General features: G+C 39.8%; 1 protein-coding gene across 2 annotated transcripts in view; it reads right to left on the reverse strand.

The window, feature by feature from the left end:
- Positions 1–252: 252 nt before the first annotated feature.
- The window catches only part of LOC141564152 (cytochrome P450 4F3-like), a 39,590-nt gene continuing 19,896 nt past the window's right edge, over positions 253–19,946 (reverse strand). For both annotated transcript variants that reach the window (XM_074306286.1, XM_074306278.1), the window contains exons 4-14: positions 16,703–16,844; positions 10,908–10,961; positions 10,355–10,482; positions 9,343–9,464; positions 6,793–7,063; positions 4,892–4,958; positions 4,482–4,611; positions 1,291–1,424; positions 1,082–1,146; positions 775–857; positions 253–577 (exon numbers count right to left, since the gene is read on the reverse strand). In XM_074306286.1, coding sequence (XP_074162387.1) covers positions 367–577; positions 775–857; positions 1,082–1,146; positions 1,291–1,424; positions 4,482–4,611; positions 4,892–4,958; positions 6,793–7,063; positions 9,343–9,464; positions 10,355–10,482; positions 10,908–10,961; positions 16,703–16,844 — 1,407 coding nt within the window. In that variant the 3' untranslated portion in view covers positions 253–366. The remainder of the gene's footprint in view (positions 578–774; positions 858–1,081; positions 1,147–1,290; positions 1,425–4,481; positions 4,612–4,891; positions 4,959–6,792; positions 7,064–9,342; positions 9,465–10,354; positions 10,483–10,907; positions 10,962–16,702; positions 16,845–19,946) is intronic.

Consider the following 19,946-nt stretch of genomic DNA (forward strand, 5'->3'; position numbering starts at 1 on the left):
TCCTCAGTTATGGTTTGGAAATCTTTTCTAGCTGTCCTTCTGGGATTCTCTGACCTCTTTCTCTGATTGGAATGGATTTGGAAGAAGGGATGTTAAATGACAGGGGCTGGCAGAGACTGAGCTGGAGATACCTTCTAACCCTCTCCTTTTTTATTCCAGAGCTTGGGGCTAAGAACACAGCATCCTGCCTTCTCTCTCCTGTCCCAACTTCTTCAATTATTTAGGCAGAAACACAGAGTAAAAACATTTATATAGTATGCTGAAGTGCTTTTATTTAGAAGAATTTACAATCAAGATTAGAGTTGCTAGAAAGGCAAGTAGAAAGCAGGCTTCCATAATCAAAAGCAAAAGGATATATTCCACCCATTATTCCTGAGGGGCTTCTGAGAGGTGTATCTCAGGGCTGGACAGATCTAAAAGAGGTTCCACCTTCAGCCTCAGACCATTTTCTTCTCTGAGAATAATTTCTGGCTTCCTTCGCACTGGGTCTTTATCAGGGAGGACTCGGAACCTCAGTAGGGTAAGGGCCAGCACAACCTTCAACTCAGATAAGGCGAAGTTCTGTCCAATGCAGTTCCTGCTCAAGGAAAGAGGGGATGGTTAATTCTCACACTTTGGTTCTAGGGTCCTCATAAACTGAGATTGGGCCTCCGACTCCCTTCCTGGGGACATAGGAACAGGACCCTTGATGGGTACAACTCCTTACACTGACCTGGAAGGGATAAAAACATCACCCAGGGAGTTCAGGAAAAGACAGAGAAAGAATTGACTTACCTGGGTCCCGCTGAGAAGGGTATAAAGGCCAGGGGTGAAATCTTTTCTGGGTTGTTGATGTCAAAGCGATACGGGTCATAAACCTAGGATATTGAGAGGATCTTGTTCACCTAGACATACAATCTTCCTCTTGCCTAGGATACTGATCTTCAATACAGCCAAACATCTCCTGGAGTAATCAAAACTTCCTTCTCTTGCCTTCAAGTCTCCCAGGATTTGATTTAGAGTTTAGCCTCACCCCCAATCACCATAAATGTCCCAATTCCTCATCTTTGACTAGTTCAGGAATATTTCTGGGTAGAGGTACCTCAGGTTTGGGCCACACAGCAGGGTTATAGTGAGTTCCAAAGATGCTGATCAGGCAAATGTTTCCTGTTGGCCAGAATAGGAGAGAGTCTAATGTGACTTGTAAATTCTACCTATGGATATATTGAACCAACCTCCCAAATGGGTCATAACCACAAGACTTCTTTCACCCCTTCCCCTTGTTCTAGTATGAGCCCCTGGTAAATGAACCTTTAGGAATGATCCTCCCATCAGGCAACTGGATATCTTTTGTGCAGTAGCGGGAGACCATGGAAACTGGTGGGTGCAGCCGGAGGCTTTCTTTGATACACATGGTCAGGAAGGGCATCTGGGACAGATCATCCCTAGAAACAAGATCCCTGTCAGCTCCAGCAGAATGGAGAAGGAGAGGATTTCCTCTATCCTCAGAAAGGATAGAGGGAACAATATTGACATGGAAAACCCTGATAATCAGAAGTTGAGGGACAGACGAGTCTATAAGTCCCTGAAACATAGTGACTATGAAGTTCAACATATCAAAAATTGGGTAATGACTTTGATACCCAGGATTCTTACATTCCAAACTTTGGAGGGTATTGATGGAAATATGAATGAAGAGAAAATTGGGGGAGTACAGAACTCAAAAATAGATCTTGTCTGTAGAAATCTTCCAGGGTTTGAGCTCTGAGAGATAACTGGATAAAGTTAACCAGAAACCCAGAACTTCTGGGTTGGAGCCAAGATGGCAGAATAAAATCAGGAAGCTACTCAAACTCTCCTAGTTTCCCTCAAAAACCACATGAAACCAAGCCTCTGAACCATCTGATGGAATGAAATCACACTCCAGCTCAAGATAAAATAAAAAACTTCAAGAAAGGTCAGTCTCACTAGGGTGAAAAAGGTGTTCAGTCTAGCTCAGATAGACTTTGGGAAAGCCAGTAAAAGAATCTTAATCACAGCAAATCAGCAACTAAGACCCTCAGTCCTGGCTCAAGAGAGGACAAATCAGTGGAGTAGCTTCCAGTCCCAGCTCAGAAGGCAAACTCTGGAAAACCAGGCTGTTTCCTGAAAAAAGCAGACAAAGCTACTCCCTGCAAAGACAAAGGGTTCCAGCACTCAAAGCAAAGGCTCAGAGTTCCTCAGAAAGCTTGGGACAGCACTCCCTATACCCTAAGAAAACAGTTCAACCTTAAAAGTAAAAAAATAATAATAAATAAATACCAAAAGATAAGAAAAGAAAATGAGCAAGAAAAAGAAAAGAACTTTGACCTTAACCTTAGAAAGCTACCATGGTGACAGGGTAGACCAAAACTCAGATGAGGACAGAATGTCCATAGAGGAAATCTCAAAAAGTGATGTAAATTGGTCTCAAACCCAAAGAGGCTTCTTGACATTGCTCATAAAAGAGTTTAAAAGGCAAATAAGAGAGGTAGAAGAAAAGATGAGAAAGGAGATGAGAGAGTCAACATCTTAGAAAAGGGAAGAAAAAAATTGTCTAAAGAAAACTCCTTAAACAGTGGAATTTACCAAATGTAAAAAAAGATATACAAATACTAATTTAAGAAACTCATACATTAAAAACTAGAACAGGGCAAATAGAAGCTAATGACTTTGTGAAACAGCAAAAATCAGACTAACAAACTAAAGAGGATGAAAAAATGGAAGAAAATGTGAAATACCTCACTGGAAAATCATCTGACCTGGAAATTGGATTCAGAAGGCCAAAAAAAAAAAAAAAAAAAAAAAGAACCTGGATAGCATTCTACAAGAGATCATTAAGTAAAACTGCCTGGATATTCTAGAAACAGAGGGGGAAATACTGATTGAATGAATCCATCCATCATCTCTTCAAAAAGAGAACCCACAAGGAAAACGCCAAGGAACATTGTTATGAAACTCCAGGATTACAAATTCGAGAGAAAAAAATACTGTAAGCTGTCAGACAAAAGCAATTCAAATATCAAGGATGAACAGTCAGGATTACCCAGGATCTGGCAGCTTCTACAACAAAGCATCAGAAGACCTGAAATACTATATTCCAGAAGGCAGAGGACCTGGGGTTACATCCAAGAATTGACTACCCAAAGAGATTCAGCATCATCTTTTAGGAAAGGCTATGGAACGTCAATGAATAAGAGACTTTCAATCATTTCTATTGAAAAAAAAAAACTAAACTAAAATGAAATTTTAATCTACAATCACAGGACTCAAGAGAAGCATAGAAAGGTAAAGAGGGGGGAAATATATATTATTTAAAGGTTGAACTGTTTACATCCCTAGATGAGAAAACAATATCTTCAACTCCTGAGAATTATATTTGCCACTGGGGCAGATAGAGGGGGCCTCACATAGACTGAGAGTGTGGTTGTGAATAGACTCTGATGTGATAATATTAAAGAAAAAGACATTAAGGGGTATAAAAAGTCTGTACTGGAAAAAAGAGGAAAGGGGAGTTATAATGGGAAAAATAGCTCACTTGAAGAGGTTCAAAAGACCTATTACAATGGAGGGAAAGAATGGAGGGGGATGAGTATTGTCTGAGGCTTGATCTCATCAGTTTTGGTTCTAAAAGGAAATAATAATCATTCAGTTGGGCACAGAAATTTTTTTAACCCTATAAAGAAATAGGAGGAGAAATAGGAAAAGAAAAAGGAGGGACAGGATAAAAGGGAGGGCAGAAATACTAGGGGAAAAGGTGAGAAAAGAGAGGGAAGGATTGATAGAAGATAAAGTAGTAGGTGGAATAGATTTTAAAAAACACTAGAAAGAGAAGGAGAAGGGGTAATAGAAGATAAGGTAGTAGGTGGAGTGAGTAAAAAACACAGGACTAAGGACAGGATGGAAAGAGAGAACAAAAGTATATATAGGGGAGAAAATAGGATGGAGGGAAATATAGAGCTGGTAATCATAACTGTGAATGTGAATGAGATGAAGTCTCCCATAAAACAGAAACAAATAGCAGAGTGGATTAAAAAACAGCATCCTAAAAACAAAACCAGAAACCCAACAGGAGCCTAGGTGAGGGAGAACACTAGGTTGTAGCCAGGTGGAGCAACAGGTTGGCCTCCATAACTCTGTCCCTGGGATGTAGTGAGGTATAAATGAGATCATAGATGAAAAGCATTTTACAAACTTTAAAATGTTATATAAATGTCAATTGTAGGAGTTGTGGTGAAGATTTCATTCTGAATCTTCTAAGGTACTTTTGCTGAACTTTAGCAATGTTTATTGAACAATACAAGTGTGTGTTGGTAAATGTTTAATAACAAGGCTACAAGGAGAGGACTGTGTATGTTGATTTTTGACTTTGAAAACTTAACAATGAGCACTTACAAAACAATTATGGCTAGCTCTGGAATACTTATGGGTTCCTCATACCCATACCACCATAGGTCCCATTCTTAGTGTCACCCTATACTGACCATTCAATCTCCTCTGGCTGACGATCTCTCAGGAGTTCTTTTATCTCCTGGCGGCAGCGGTCCTGGTATTCCTGATGCTGGGCCAGGTTATAGAGGGCCCAAGAGATGCCACTTGCAGTTGTATCATGACCTAGCATGTGGGAAAGAAAGGAAATAAGAGAATCCCAAAGAAGATATATGAGGCAAGAGCAGAGCTCATCATGTGTCAGATGGAAGAATATTCCCATTTTCCCAGCATTAGTCTCTGGACCAGGGTCTTGAACCTATGGCATGGGACTTGTGAAACACCCTCCAGATCGACTCTAGTTCAAGTCAGTTGGGCTGGTATCAGGGGTAAGAAGGAAATGAAAAATCCCAACTCTTTCCCAAGCACCCTCAGCCCTGCCCCTTCTGTCCTATTTAAAACTGACCTCCAAACATGAAAGTGTCAGCTTCTGCCTGGATGTCCTTGTCTGACAGAGCTTTCCCATCTTCATCCTAGAACAGAGCCCTTTCTGTTGTTGATCCCTTCCCTTCCAATAAAAGAGCCTACTTAGATGGTCTAAGGCAGAAACCTCCAACCCCTTTTAATTGGCACAATGGAAGAGCATGGAACTTGGAAGTCAAACATTAGGCTCTGTCACTCTGGGCAAATCCCTTAACCATGCTATCTAAGCAGTGATAAGAACTAACAGAATTGTTGTGAATAGCAAATAAGTTACATATAAAGTGCATCTCGCCACAAAGAAATTCTTTGGTTAACTTAAAACTATTCTCCATAATTCTTATAGCACCTAGAACCAATCCTCCCTACTCTTACCAAAGGTCTCCTGATGAACCTAGAATCTCAGAACCCACTCAGATCAAAATAGGTGAAACCACTAATACACAATCCCATAATCCTAGAATTAGAAGATACTATTATCCAAAGTGCAAATATTCTGTTTTCAGAGACCCTCCAAAACTTAGGGCTCTTTCTAAAAGCACATTTAATAATCCTTGGTAAATCAAGAAGCAATCCTAGATTCTCCAACATATATGTATATGTATATATATATATATGTATATATATATATATATATATATATATATATATATATATATATATATATATATATATATATATATATATATATATATATATAATCTGAGACTTTCCTAATATACTTAGAAATAGCCTCAGGAAACCTCTCTCTCTCTCTCTCTCTCTCTCTCTCTCTCTCTCTCTCTCTCACACACACACACACACACACACACACACACACACACACACAGAATTTCTCTCCTTCCCTTTTTCTTCTCTTTCTTCCCTCTCCTCTCCTTTCTTCTATCTTCCCTGTCCTTTTATTTGTTCCTCTCTCATCTATTCTTATTTCCATTTTTATCCTTCTATCAAATCTATATCTACTAATCAATCATCTCTATCTGTCTCTATCTACCTACTTATTTCATCAGAAACTCCTCTGATATATAAAGAACCAAAACAAATATATTAAAATAAAATCTAGACTGGGTAAAAGTATTCTGGCACACCTACAACCACAGAGTTACTTTTGGATATGTTATAATTCTAATGATCTCTCTCATAAAATTTATTGGCATTTTTGTCTAGTTGTTGAAGTTGTGTCAGATTCTTTATGATCCTAGTTAGGGTTTTCTTGACAAAGATATTAGAGTGGTATCCTTCTCAAAATCATTTTACTAATGAGGAACTGAAGCAAGGAGGATCAAGTGATTTTTCCCAGGGTCACACAAATTTGAAGTCAAATTTGAACTCAGAAAAAAATGAGTCTTCCTGACTTCAGGTTCAGCACTCTATCTACTGTATCACCTAGCTGCCCCATCTTATATAGGTGCTGCCCACTTATGCCTAGATATACCTAGAACAAGTCACAATAATATTTCTAGCTTCATCTAGAATTTAGAAAATTCTCTTTATACACCTAGAACCAAGGAGATTTTTTTCATTGTTATTAGAACAAATCACAGAGATTCACACTGCTAACACACCAAAAAACAATGAGGAGGTAGTTATTTCATTCTAGCATTCAGAAGGGTAGCATATCCTCAACCTATACACTCAATGTTCTATACAATTTCACAAAAGTTTAGGTTCCCTAGGAAAAGATAGCTTTTAAAAAAAGATGGCAAGTCAGGTGGATTAGGGCCTCCATTCCATATTGCATTCTAACTCTGATATCTAAGACTACAGACCCTCCTCTCTGCCAAAGTCCTTCATGCTCCTTATATGTTCTCTACCTCTTTTCTTTGGAACCCCCACAATGTTGTTATCTTTCTCCTCCCATTCCCCCTCTCCAAGCTTGATACTCACTTTGGCCAGTAGGAGAATGTCTATGAAATCAATGGTCTTGCTTTTTCTCTTGTTCCTAAGAAAGGCTTCAATCCCCTGTTGGGCGAGGATATGACGTCGTTCCTGGATGACGGCATTGGAGAAATCATGCACCAGGTGGCAAGCTCGAGAGAAATGCCTTCCTTGGCTGGTGAGATTGTACAGGGCATCCCAGTATAGAAGTGGATTATTGTGGCGCTTTGTCACAAGGGAACTCAACTCCAGGATAGCTGAGATGTAGGCACTTGGTTTACTGATGAAAGCATAAGGCCTATGGTCAGGTGTCAGGTTCAGCAGGGAGACAACCCCAATCACTCAGACTCTAGATAGCCCAGAATGATTTCTATAATGTACTTCTAAATAGTTCACAACCTTCCCACCACTAATCTGTAGAGAATGGTAAAGGACTTCCCCAAAACTTGAATGATTTTAGTACCCAGAGAGAAGAGAAGAATCTGGCTTCAGGGGAATGGCTAACAACTTGGGTTAACACAACAGGATGAAAGTTGTCTAGGACATCATACTGGACTGCATCCAACACATAAAAGCTGAAAGAAACAGCTGTTGGGATCTGAATTCATGGAAAATAATCCTGTCAATGAAGAATTCTGATAGTGCTAGAGAGACAGGGGAAAAGTAGGAATTCATAGCTGTGGGGAATGGTTATCCTTTTGGATATCCCTTTGTGAGTGCATTCCTCCAAAAAGGGACAATAGTGTACATGACCAGGCTGACAAGCTGCCTGAGATCTCAGCTATATTCACAAAAGGATATAATTATATGCCATACCCCAAATCAGCTTCTGAGTACATTTTTCTCTCTAGAGTATCCTCATGTCAGATGTTAGAGTACCTTTCTCACTATAAGTCATAGAATCAGAAGACTTGAGTTTCAAATCCCACCTCCATTATTTCCTATGTGATTTGGGGGAAATCATTTAATCTTCTTTCTTCAACTTTCTCATATGTAAAAAGGATTTTCAATTTCATATATAATCATCTTTTTCCCCCTATTCTACAATGTTATGGAAATGCTTGTTTTATTTCTTAAGTTTTGGGGGGAAATAATGAGTTGGACTACATGACATCTGAGATGCCTTCCTAATCTTCCTCTATAATCAGGATCTTACATTCCTCCTTGAACAATCGATGCAAACAATCAGTGCAAAAAAATGGAAAATAGACAAAAGAAAGATATTAAAATGAACTACCATTATTTTCTACAGAAGACTTATCAATGTAAAATAATCACCACTGATAGCAGGTCAAAAGACCCCAGAAGCTGCTTTAGTTAGCAAAATCCTTTCCAACTGGAGAAGTAGGGAAGTCAGAAGTAAAACCATTTTCAAATAGAGTACAATAATTTTTTAAAATTACGTTAATACATGTGCTTTCTTAATTGTGGTAGGGATCAGGAAGAGAACCTAGAACTCAAAAAATTTTAAATGTAAAAAAAAATGTATTTTAATTGTAACTGGAAAAAATATTAAATAAATAAACCAAATATACAAATATTTTTTTAAATAGCATGAATAGTTGTTATCGAAACTACCACACTGACTTATAATAATGACTGGTCTGAGGAGGTATCTGTGACAAGCTGCCTTCCCCTGGAGAAGGGGAGACAATGACACAGAATAGAGGAGGCACATTTGTGGATGGAATTGTTGGGGAAAACAGTGAATTAAAAGGTCTTTCTTTGTTCCACTTCTGCAAATGACCCCAGCTAGAGCAATCAAATGCAACATTTTTCCAGACAGGCAATGGCCTTAATGTACTTAAGTGAACTCCCTTATTTGTAACTGCCTAGAGGTCTGGCTTTCTCGGGTAAAAACCTAGGAACAGCCTACATAAAGGATTATTACTGTAATCAGACCTGTCATTGATTAATGAACATAGATTAAAATGGCTTAAAGTCTCTATTAGGATGGAACCAGAGATGATAAAAGATTTCCTTATATGTTTATTATGTTTTGCAAAGTCTTCCCTGTTGCCTTTGGAAAAAATGAGCTTGTTTTCACGTAAAATAAAGATATCGATATACATGCACATGTGTATGTGTGTGTGTTCCTGCATTTTCCTTAACATGTCATTAAAGCTGCCCAGGCTCCCCCATAGCTCATAGCTCATTCCTTCTCCAAGGCTCTTAGGAGCTCCCAGAGTTCTCAGAAGGATATCATAGCTGGTTGATCATAGATTTGGAACTGGAAGACACCTCAGAAACCATCTACAGCAATCTTTCCATTTGATAGATGAGAAAACTGAGTCCCAGAGAAATTAAACAGCTTAAGGCCACACCAGTAATAAATAAGAGGACTGAGGTTAGAACACAAGTCATCTGACTCCTGATCCATCACACGTCTCATGGGCCTTCCCTGCTTACATCACCTTAAAGTTTCTCTTCCTTCCCAGTCCTTCTAGATTTGGTCCTCAACACTGCGCTGGAGCTCTCCCTTCCCCTTTTCCTTGGCACTGTCATTTCCTTATCTGCAGGTCCTTCATCTCCACAGCCAAGGACTAGGTTGATACTCACTCCTGGCAGTTGCTGTTGTAACTGAAGATACATTTCTGCAGGCTATCCAGGGTCATGAGGCTGATATGTTCAAACATCTCCAGGTAATTGGTACCCTCAGCACACAGCCTCCTCCATTTTGCCTGGGAGAGTAAGAGAGGGAGAGAGAGAAGAAGGAAGAAAGAGAGAGAGAAAAGGACAGAGAGACAGAGAAAGAGACAGAAAGAGAGAAGAGGGGGGAGAGAGACAGAAAGAGATAGAGATCCAGAAACAAAGAAGACAAAGAAACAAAGACACACAACACACATAACACACACAGAAACAGAGACAGAGAAAGAAATTAATGTGTGAACACACAGAGAGACAGAGATAGAGACAAAGAGAGTCAGAGACACACATAGACAGAAAGAGAAAGAGAAATAGAGACACAGAGACAGACATAGAGTGAAACAGAAAGAGAGACAGAGAGAATTAGTTAGTCTGGTGCTATCCTTCCAGAACATGATTCACTGGCTCCTGCTTCTTCGGGCACCCAGAAAGACCAAGAAAGAGAATCTCTGTTCACCATAGGGATAATAGTAGGGCTATGAGCCACATTGAAAATTAGCCATTGGAATGGAAAGATCCTTTGTCAGAAGTCAGAAACTAAGAGCTAGTCCCAGTTCTACTAATGAAACACTGTGTGACCTTGGAAAAGTGAGAATACCTCTCTGGGTCATATTCTCCTTCATCTATAAAATGGGAATAGTCAGTAGTACCCTCTATACCTTCCAAGATATTAGGAGGAGATGAGGTCAAATGGCTTGGAAACTTATTTGCAAGATACTGGAAGAGGCTTCTGGGGGATAGTGACCATGGACTCTACCTCACAACCCCACTCTCATTACCTTAAGAAAACATGGATGATACTATGCCTCCCCCTGCCCCCATTATGCTTACTGAGACCCTGGCTGCTTTGAAAGGGAATTCATTTTGTGCAAACTCAATCCCGGGTAGGTTTCTTCCCAACCTGTCCCAGCTCCTACAGGCTTACATGCATGATGTCTGCACTCTGGTTGAAGATCTTCACATAAGGCTTGAGGATGTCAAAGTGAAATGCGGGTGTCAACATGTGCCGGTGTTGTCTCCATTTTTCTCCTTTACTCAACAGCAACCCCTCCCCTGGAAGAAAGACAGTGGTAAGTATCAACTAATCTCTAAATCTTAGAGTCTCCCAGCCTGTAGGGTCAGATGCTTGGTTCTCATCTCAGTCCTCCATTGTCTCTCCCAACTCTTAACCACTTTCCCAATCCCAAGTCCCCAAACACCAGGTGCTACATCCCAAATTCTTAACCCTTAGCCCATATACCCTTTGCTCCCAATGCTAGACCTCCATTTTCTGATTACAAATATCAAGCCCCATGCTCTTCCCCAAACAAGTACTTCATTCTAGTCCTCCAGACTAGAGCCTAGCTCTGAGGCTTTCAAATACCAGCCTCATCTCAAGCCTCAATCTCAAATCACAAATATCCATTCTTTAATCTTCCTGACCAACCCAATTCACCCTCTACCTCTTGGCCAATGCCTTCTCCACAAGCATCACTCACCCAACCATGGTTCCAAGAAGCTATAGAATAAGTTGTCTTTGGGTGTAACACTGACTGTAAGAGAGAGAGAGAGAGCTCCTTTAGAGGCCTGGCATGGCCATGATTAAAGATAAAGGGAAGAACAAGGAACATAAAACAGTCCAGAGAGGGTTGATGGAGGAGGTGAATCAAAGACTGGGGCCCCAAGCTCAAAGTCAGGGAGGGAAGTGACTAAGGCTTTACTTTCTGTATCATCCCCCCAGCTTCTCTCGAAGCACAGAATGGACAAGACAAGAAGAGGGCAGCAGAGAAGGAAATGGGTAAGGAGATTAGATTAGATTTAGGGCAGGGCAAAGAGAGTAGAGCTAGGATTATGTCCAGATACACCTAGCTATGCTGGGTAGCATAGCAACTTAAAGGCGGCCCCCAGACTCAGTACAAAGCACTTTGGGTGTAATCTAGACTTGACCCAACATTACCAACATAGCCTCAACATGGCATCAGACATCATCCACTCCAAGACATGGACTATACATGTTCTGGACATGATCTAAGACAAATCATAGATATGATGTTTTGGAAGAGAGATTTTGTTCCCTAAAATATGACCCCAAAACTCACTATGTCAAGGCCTATATATATCCTAGACATAATCTGGGCATTCCTCTGTTGATAGCCCCAGATATATATTTTGGACACAAGCTTAAACATGGACTTAGATACAGTGCTCATATGGACTTGGACATGACTTGAGTACTTTACCCTCCTCACCCTTGGACTTCTGGTTTCACTGGAGTAGGGAATTTTCATTGTGAACACTCTGGACCCCACTATATATCTTCTATTCATCTGAAACTTATGGTCTCAGAATTTTCTGAAGCACTGAAAGGTTAAGTATTTTGCCTATGATTATGTAACTAGTGTATGTCAGAGACAATATATGAATCCAGGAATTTCTAACTTCAGTAGCAGCACTCTATTCATTATGCCAGGCATTCATTGTGCCTAGGTATATTCTTAAAGATATATATAGCACACATAGGGCAAATCTCCCTTCTCCATCCAGTCCCAGTTCCAGGACTTTAGAGATAATATCTGTGGATATGAGGTCCAAAATTCCATTAGGCCTCCCTTCCCTACCAGCTGATGGCTCATAATGATCTAGACATGATTAAGACTAGGACCCAGGTGTCCCCATATGTACATGATCCAAACATCTTCTAGTTTTGACTCTGGATGCAAATCTGAAAAAACATTTCTAGATATAAATTTAAATATAGCTCTAGTCACAGTCCAGACATGGCTTTAGGCACAATCTATACGATTGTGTCAATGCCTCTGAAACATGGTAACAATTATAGTTAACATATGAGTCCAAAGCATAGTCTCCAAACATACCACAAAGTCTAGATATAGTTCTAAACAGCCTGAGTTATGGCCTCAAACATAGTATCAATACAGCTCAGCTATGGTTTTGAACACTTGAAACATGGCCCCAAACATCTCAGATACACTCTGAATATGATATGAACAAAACTGAAACATTGCTCAGGACAGTCTGAAACATGGCTTCAAATACAATACCAACACAACTCAAATACATAGCCCAGATGTGGTCCTATGAACCAGACACCTGGACCCAGAAAAGTCACAGATACAGAACAGACAGACCCCCCCTCCCAGGCATAGGGCACTATCCACTCATAGCAACATGCTAAAGGAACAGGATCCATGGGACCAGATAAACAGGAGACAAAGTTGCTTTAACCAACATTTTTATTCCCCAGCTGTTGCTGGAGTCTAATTATTCCTTCCGTCTTTCCGTGTCCCAGGGTAATCAGGCAGCACAGAGATCCCAGCAGCAAGGCTTTCAGTAGGAAGGGAACATGGAGAAAGCAAGACAAGGGAAGTCTACCTGAGGCCAGGAGGACTGGCTTGATGTAACTGGGATGGAAGATGCGGATCACTGGGCACCAGGCCCCTACCCACCAGCAGCATACATCCCTGAAGCTGTGGACCAGAGACTGGCTATACAACAAACCTTCTTCAGAATTTTGTATCTAAAGGAAGAATGGAGAGGGAGGAGCTCACACCTGAGGATGCAGGAGGAACAAGGTGGGCAGAGATGCTGCCTGGAATCTAGAGTCACTTTCTTCCTTTTGTTTCCTTTGTCACTTTCTTTCCCATCTTTATCCCTCTTAGTGGGGGTATATCCTCCTATGAGACTGTCATATAAAAGAAGGGATACTCCTTGTTCCTTGTGGCAATAGGATTGTGGGAGGAGAGTTATGGCTTTGGAAAATTGCATATGACATCAAGATTTTATTTTACTTGCTGAATTTTTTTTTCTTTTCTCTAAATTTTGTTTGGTTGCTATAAGGAATAGCTTTTGGGGCAGGGGGAGAAAAGGATTTATCTAAGAAATGTAAAAATAAAAGATAATCAATAAGAAACTATTTTAAAGAAAAAAAAAGAAAAGAATGGAGATATTTCCTCCATCTGTTGAGTGAAGGAATATTCAGACCTTGGAAGGACTAAATAGAACATCGGAGGGGGAGGAAACCCTTCCTTCTGTATGAAATCTTGTCTTTGCTTCTTCACCCATGACCCAAACAAATTCTTGAGATCATGAGATGAGATGAAAGGAACTTCCAAATTCATTTTTCAGTTATGTCTGACTCTGTGACTCCTTTTAATGTTTTCTTGGCAAAAATACTGGGATGGTTTGCCATTTCATTCATCAGCTCTTTACAGAGAAGGAAACTGAGTCAAACATATTGAAGATACTTGCCCAAGGTCACACAATGAATAAGTGTCTGAGACCAGATCTTAACTCAGATTTGACTCCAGACCAAATTATGTTATCTAAATACCCACTTCAAAATTGGAATGCCTCAATTTTCCTGATGAGGAAACTGAGGTCAGAGAGGTAGTACAATTTTCCAAAGTCACCTAGGGAAAGAAATTTGAATCCAGGTCCCCTGACTTCAGAATCAGTGATCTCCTCCAAGAGCCAGGTTAAGCTATAGTCACCCCAGAAAGGGTCATGCCCAAGAGTAAATCTGAGAATAAATTGGAGTTCATACACCCTCTTGTCTATGCCGAGCTGTGCGATACAGTCTAGATTTGTTATTTCATGAGCTCCTTACAAGGAAACTTTCTCTATTCATACACCTTGACACCTGATAGTCTTAGAGAATTCTTTACCTTGCTATTGAGAATTAAGTAACACACAGCTTGTTTGTACCTGAAGTGGGACTTCCTGAATTCCTGTCCACTCTGCTATACTCCCTCTCACAGGGGAATAAACATACAGGGAATAAACATCAAATCATTTGTTTACGCATTAGTACTATTCTTGTTTTCTCTATATGTGATCCTTCCCCATAAATGGTCAACCATGGCCTCCTAGTCCTTGACTCAGCACTGAACGAACCTCTGGAAGGTTGCATCCCACAGAATATACAGCATTGTAAATTAAAGCTCTATCATTTTGCCTATTGCACAAATGATGAAACTTTCACTTTAGGAGAACTCTAATTGTCAGGAAGTTTTTTCTTGACATTAAGCCTGAATTCATGTGTTTGTAACTTCTACCCATTATCCTCTGTGGCTGAGAAAAAAAGTCTGATTCCCTCTTCCATAATGCTTCCTAGACATGAAGAAAACTGTTATTAGTTTTCCCTTCTCTTCTTTTCCCTAGTTCCTTTGACGAATCACACCTTCACAGAAATTCTAAGACTTTTGCCATTTTGGTTGCCCTCTAGTTTATTAATGCCCTTCCTCAAAATAGTGTTTTAACTATACGCAATGCTCAAATATAGTCCAACTGAGGCAGAGGCCTTGGATAGCAGAGACCAACCATGAAAAGCCATTGCTTTTTGTAGAGGGTCACAGTCGTGGAGAAACTCTGGGTGAGGTATAAGACCCTTCAGTCAACCTGCTGACAATGTCTGGTTCAGCTCCCCACCTCCCCTAAGAGCTCTCGGCCTTCCTGAGAAGTCAGGGGGCAGTGACAACCTATGTGTGATTGAAGCAGAGTGATACCAGGTGGCAAACTACATACAATAGCAAGATGTTTATGAGGTCCCACGTGCACAGTGCTGTTTTTGTTACATTATATAACGGGGAAAGTTCTTGAAATAAACAGACTCCATTTTTCCACCATCCTTGGGAGTCTTGCCTCATCACTTCTCCACTAGGAAGGTATATTTTAATCACTGTGGTGTGGGGGCTCTAGAAATCATAGTACATTTTGTCACCCCAACTTGGGGCCTCTAAAAAGCAGGTCACAACAATTTTTCCCTAGTCTTGTACCTATTTTTTCTCAATGTGCATCAAATTCCATTGGCTTTCTTAGTTACTATAATATAGCATTGTTTCTTTTTTCTTTCCATATTAGTTTCTATCTAGCCATGCCTCCCTATCTTATACTTGTGAAAATAACTTTTTGATCTCATGTAATTTGATCCCCATTAAAATTCATCATATTAAGTTCAACCCAATATTTGTCTGCCAAGATATTTTTGAATCCTGGTTGTCATATGCCTGGTAAGCTATGCTTTATGCCTCCATTCACATATTCAAAATCACAAATTGAAAAGGTGCTTTCTCCCATCAATATGCATTCCTGCAGATTGTCTCATATATTATAATTCCCTTCTGACTTATGCCTTTCTTTCTTTCTTTAGGCTGCCTTTTCTAGTTCTTCTCTGATTTTCCCAATTAAAGGTGATTTCTCCAACCTTAGTTTTTCTTAGAACACTTTGTCTTTCTCTTCCCCCTCCTCCATTGTTGTAATGCTCTCTTTAAAATGTAATGTTCTCTGTTGAGGTTTTCTTGGGGTCTCTGGAGGCAGCCTTTGTTTCAGTTCACTAATCACCACAAGTACAACCAGGGGTTAAAATCCAAATCCTTTATTGTCTCTGTCAAAGTCCTATCTCCTTCACTTGGGGCTCGGCTAGTTTTCTGGAGGCCTTCCAGAGTCTTGGTTTCATCAGAGAAGTGAAGGAGGCGAGCCTGCCACCAAGGTGGTGTGAGATGGGATGAAAATGTCTGAGTCCAAGAGCTTGGGCTCCAGCCTCCAGCCTTCTGTCTGCTTGTCTCTCTGAATCTTCCTGGCTGAGCCTTCTCCCTTATATGCTACACACTGAGTACAAACCAATCATTATATCACTAGGAAACCATTATTTGTTATAGGATTAAATCAATGCTAAATTAGATTTAACCATTGTCTCCTCAATTCCACTTAGTACCTTATTTCAAGTTCTGGCCCATAACATCTCCTTGTAGGATTAAATCAATTATACTGAACCATGCTAAATTAGATAACTATTGTCTCTATCAATTCCACTGACTTAGTACCTTGTAAGAATCCTTTGTTTCAAGTTCAGAGGTCTGGCCCATAACACTCCATCCATGCTTATGTAGGTAAGTATGTTGTCACCTCTCTTCCCTGTTTCCCCTACCTCTCATTAGACAAGGAGATTATTCTCCTTGAAAGTAATCACCTTATAATTTTTTATTTATACGAGAAGCATAGACCTCATAAATCCCATAATTAATTTTTATTACATTGAATTGAATCAAATATAAGATAGAGAGACCAGGCACTATCTTTACTATGCAGATGAGAAAAATGAAATCTAGAAAAGTAATAAGACTTGCCTAATATTAAAGACAGATTAGAGTAGGAACCAAGCCTGGGGTAGATCCTGATTTACAGCTCTACACAGAACCTCACTCTGTCCTTTAGGCCCCTGCCAAACCAAGGTTTCCCTTTCCAAGTTAGGCCCATAGAAAACCAAGGGCCATACCTGAGGCCATAAGCAAGGGAGAGATGACCTGGGGGTGGAAAAGCCTGATTACAGGTATGAATGGCCCCGCCCAGTAGATGTGGACATCATGGAATAGACTGCTCAGCTCCTGTATATAACGAATACCCTCTTCAGTAGAACCCTAGAGACAATAATCAAGGATTAGAAACATGGACATGAGGCAGCTAGAGCACCTTCAAAAGATTCCTTTTGTCAGCTACCTACCTCCTAGACACTTCATATCAGAGATAAGGTTTACTAAAATGGAGTTCTCTTTGCTACTTTCCTGAATTTTTTCCACTTCTCTTCTTATATCTCCTTGTCTTTAACTTTTATCACTTTTCCCTTCCTTCTCCCTCTTTCTTGTTCCCTCTGGGCAATTGGGTAGTAGAGTCAATAGAGTACTGCAGCTAGAGTCAGGAATACTCATTTTCTTGAGTCCAAAACTGGCCTTAGACAACTTCTTTTAGTCTAGAGATGTGTGGATTTGTAGAATCAGAATATTGGCTTGAACTCCAATCTGCTGGGAATACATGTCCCTCCTCCCTGATGTGCAATACTTCAATGGACCCCTAATCACATGAATGGGGTATAGTGAAATATATCACACAACCTTTTTCTTATCTTTTTCATTTTAAAGTTAAAGTTCTTCCATTTTAAAAGGATAATGTCATTCTCCCTAGTAATCTGAGGAACAGAGAAGTGTCCCCTCAAGCCCCTTTACATTATTTCCTAAGAAGATCAACCTATACCTTGAACATAGATACCAAATATTTCTATGAAGGTTTATGCATATTCACTTAGGTCTCCATATTTTTATGAAAGTAAAAAATCTCCATCCCTTGTCTAATCTCGCTAATGTCTCATGAATCCAAAGCTGAGTGGGTCTACCTGGGCTCAGGTGTGGGAATAAAAAGACTTATGCTAACATTCTTCCAGTTTCCTCTCTCAATGCTTAGACTTCTCCACTGAGCTCCATTCCCTCAAAGCACAGAAAATATTTGGACTAGAAATATCTGCTATATTTTTCTTTTCTCTTGACCCCAAGGATCCTTCTCCATTATAATACTACTGTCCCCACAAAATTCCTTTCTCAAACATGAATCTCTGATTCCAAAACATTAGAAAATTCTTTCTATTCCATTATCAATTATATATATTTTTTTCTGCGAAATATGGTCTGTTGGGCCAAAGTAGGCACTGTCCCCTTTGGACCTTCATCTACCTTTTCCCATACCCCTATTCACTGTACACACACACACACACACACACACACACACACACACACACAAACACACACACGCACGCGCACACATGCACACACCTTTTATTGGATAAGACCAGAAAGTTGTCTTCCAAGCATGTTCCCCAGAAATGGAATCAGGATATCCTAGAAGTATTCCCAAATCCATTTTTTGGCAGAATAAGTTTTCACTCTCCTCTAACTGTCCCCAACTCTAGCCCAGCAGGGATTGAGGAGGCAGGGACTATTCAGTGTGGCAATAGAAAAAAAGAAAAATGATGAAAGGGAAATAAAGGACAAGAAAGAGGAAGAAAATATAACTGAAAAAGTATTAGGGGAAAGGATGGAATCAGGAAAGGCATAGTTTGCAGAATGGAAAATCAGAGAGTATTATGGGATGATACTGAAGAAGAGGACTGAAATTACAGGCACATTAGGTATTTAATCAACATGTATTTCATTCAGTTATTAAAACAAAGAAAGAGGAGACTAAAGTTTGGGGATAAAGCTTAAATTCAGGAAACCCAGATGAATGGATAGGGGTGATAAAGGGAAGGAAGACAGAGTAGTGTTTATCCAAGAGATGCCCTGTAGGAATATCTTAGAAAGATATAGGCTCAGGATTGGTTAGATGTTGTCCCACAATGACCATTGTGGATCTCTATCAATATATCAGGTTGAAGTAAGGATGCAGTCAGAGTTGCAAAGTATAAGTAATGGATGGAAGGGCCCAAGCCATGTTACAAAGATCTCTCTATAAGCAACCACCAATTGGAAATTTTGATCCATTTCCTTGGATCTCCTCAGGAAAAAATTTCCATTTCTAAGTTTTTTTTTTTTTTGTTTTGTTTTTTTTAATGTTCCTATCAAGGGACTATGTTCTATCTTCCAGATGTAGTTTTGGGAAAAGGAATACAAGGGAGCAGAGTGGTAAGAAAAGGCATTAGTGCAATGGATTGGGAGTTTAAGGGTCTCAATTTAAATTCTGACTCTGCTAAGTAACCTTACAAACATTATTCTGCTCTTAGTGAAGAACTAAATGTTCTTCACTTATTCGTAGATAGTATGTTTTTAGGTAGATGAGAAACTGATTGAATTACTGAAGTTATTCTGTGGAAAGGTCTCTAGTGGAGTATCTTGGCTCATTCCTAATTCAATATCTTTATTAATGGTTTGAACAGAGAAGATTCTGAGAAGATGGTAGTGTGTATCAGAAAATTCCAAGCTCTCCAAATTTCTTCCACAAACAAATCAAAATTGTTCCTCAGTATATAAAATGATTAAAAACAAACAAGAGTTGGGACAGAATAATAGTCCTCCTGGGACAGCTAGAAAAGATCCAAAAAAGATGCCAGGATTAGATTTGGCCCTGCTGAAATATCAACATTTCAAGGTTCTCCCCAATGATGTATAAACACCTCCAGGTTTGATCCCAGCAAAGCATAAACACCTCCAAGTTTCAGTTCCACAGAAAAAGCAAGAAATATGTTCTGGGGCTAGCTAGATTGGAAAGTAGCCTTGGTCCAAGCTACAGAAACTTTCTCCTCCAAGACAGTATGGAGTATCTGGGTCAAGGAAGATTGAGACAATTTCTGCTGAAAAGGAATGCTAAGTCCAGCTGTACTGTCAAGATATGCCTATGGACAATAAGAAACCAGCCCACATGCTAATAAAGTGTGCAGAAGTAGTGGTTTGGGGACTGTGCTGGCGATGGGCACATTCAGGAAGGTAGAGTTCTTGATTTGGGGATTCCAAGCTAGAGGAGAGAAGTGAAGGAAGATCTGAAGCCAAAGGCACCCTTACCCCAGGATTAAAGGTGATTATACCAACTATTGGCTACAAAATGAGCATGTAAAAGAGAAAAAACGCAACCATAGAAAGTTACTAGGGGAATACGGGAGACCAGAATTCATTGAAAAGGAGGATACTGACATAAAAAAGTCTCTCCTATCCCAAAGAACAATTTTAAATAGAAACATGTTCAAAAAGAATTCAAAGAAT

The sequence above is a fragment of the Sminthopsis crassicaudata genome, chromosome 1 (genome assembly GCF_048593235.1).
Source record: "Sminthopsis crassicaudata isolate SCR6 chromosome 1, ASM4859323v1, whole genome shotgun sequence".
NCBI lineage: Eukaryota > Metazoa > Chordata > Mammalia > Dasyuromorphia > Dasyuridae > Sminthopsis > Sminthopsis crassicaudata.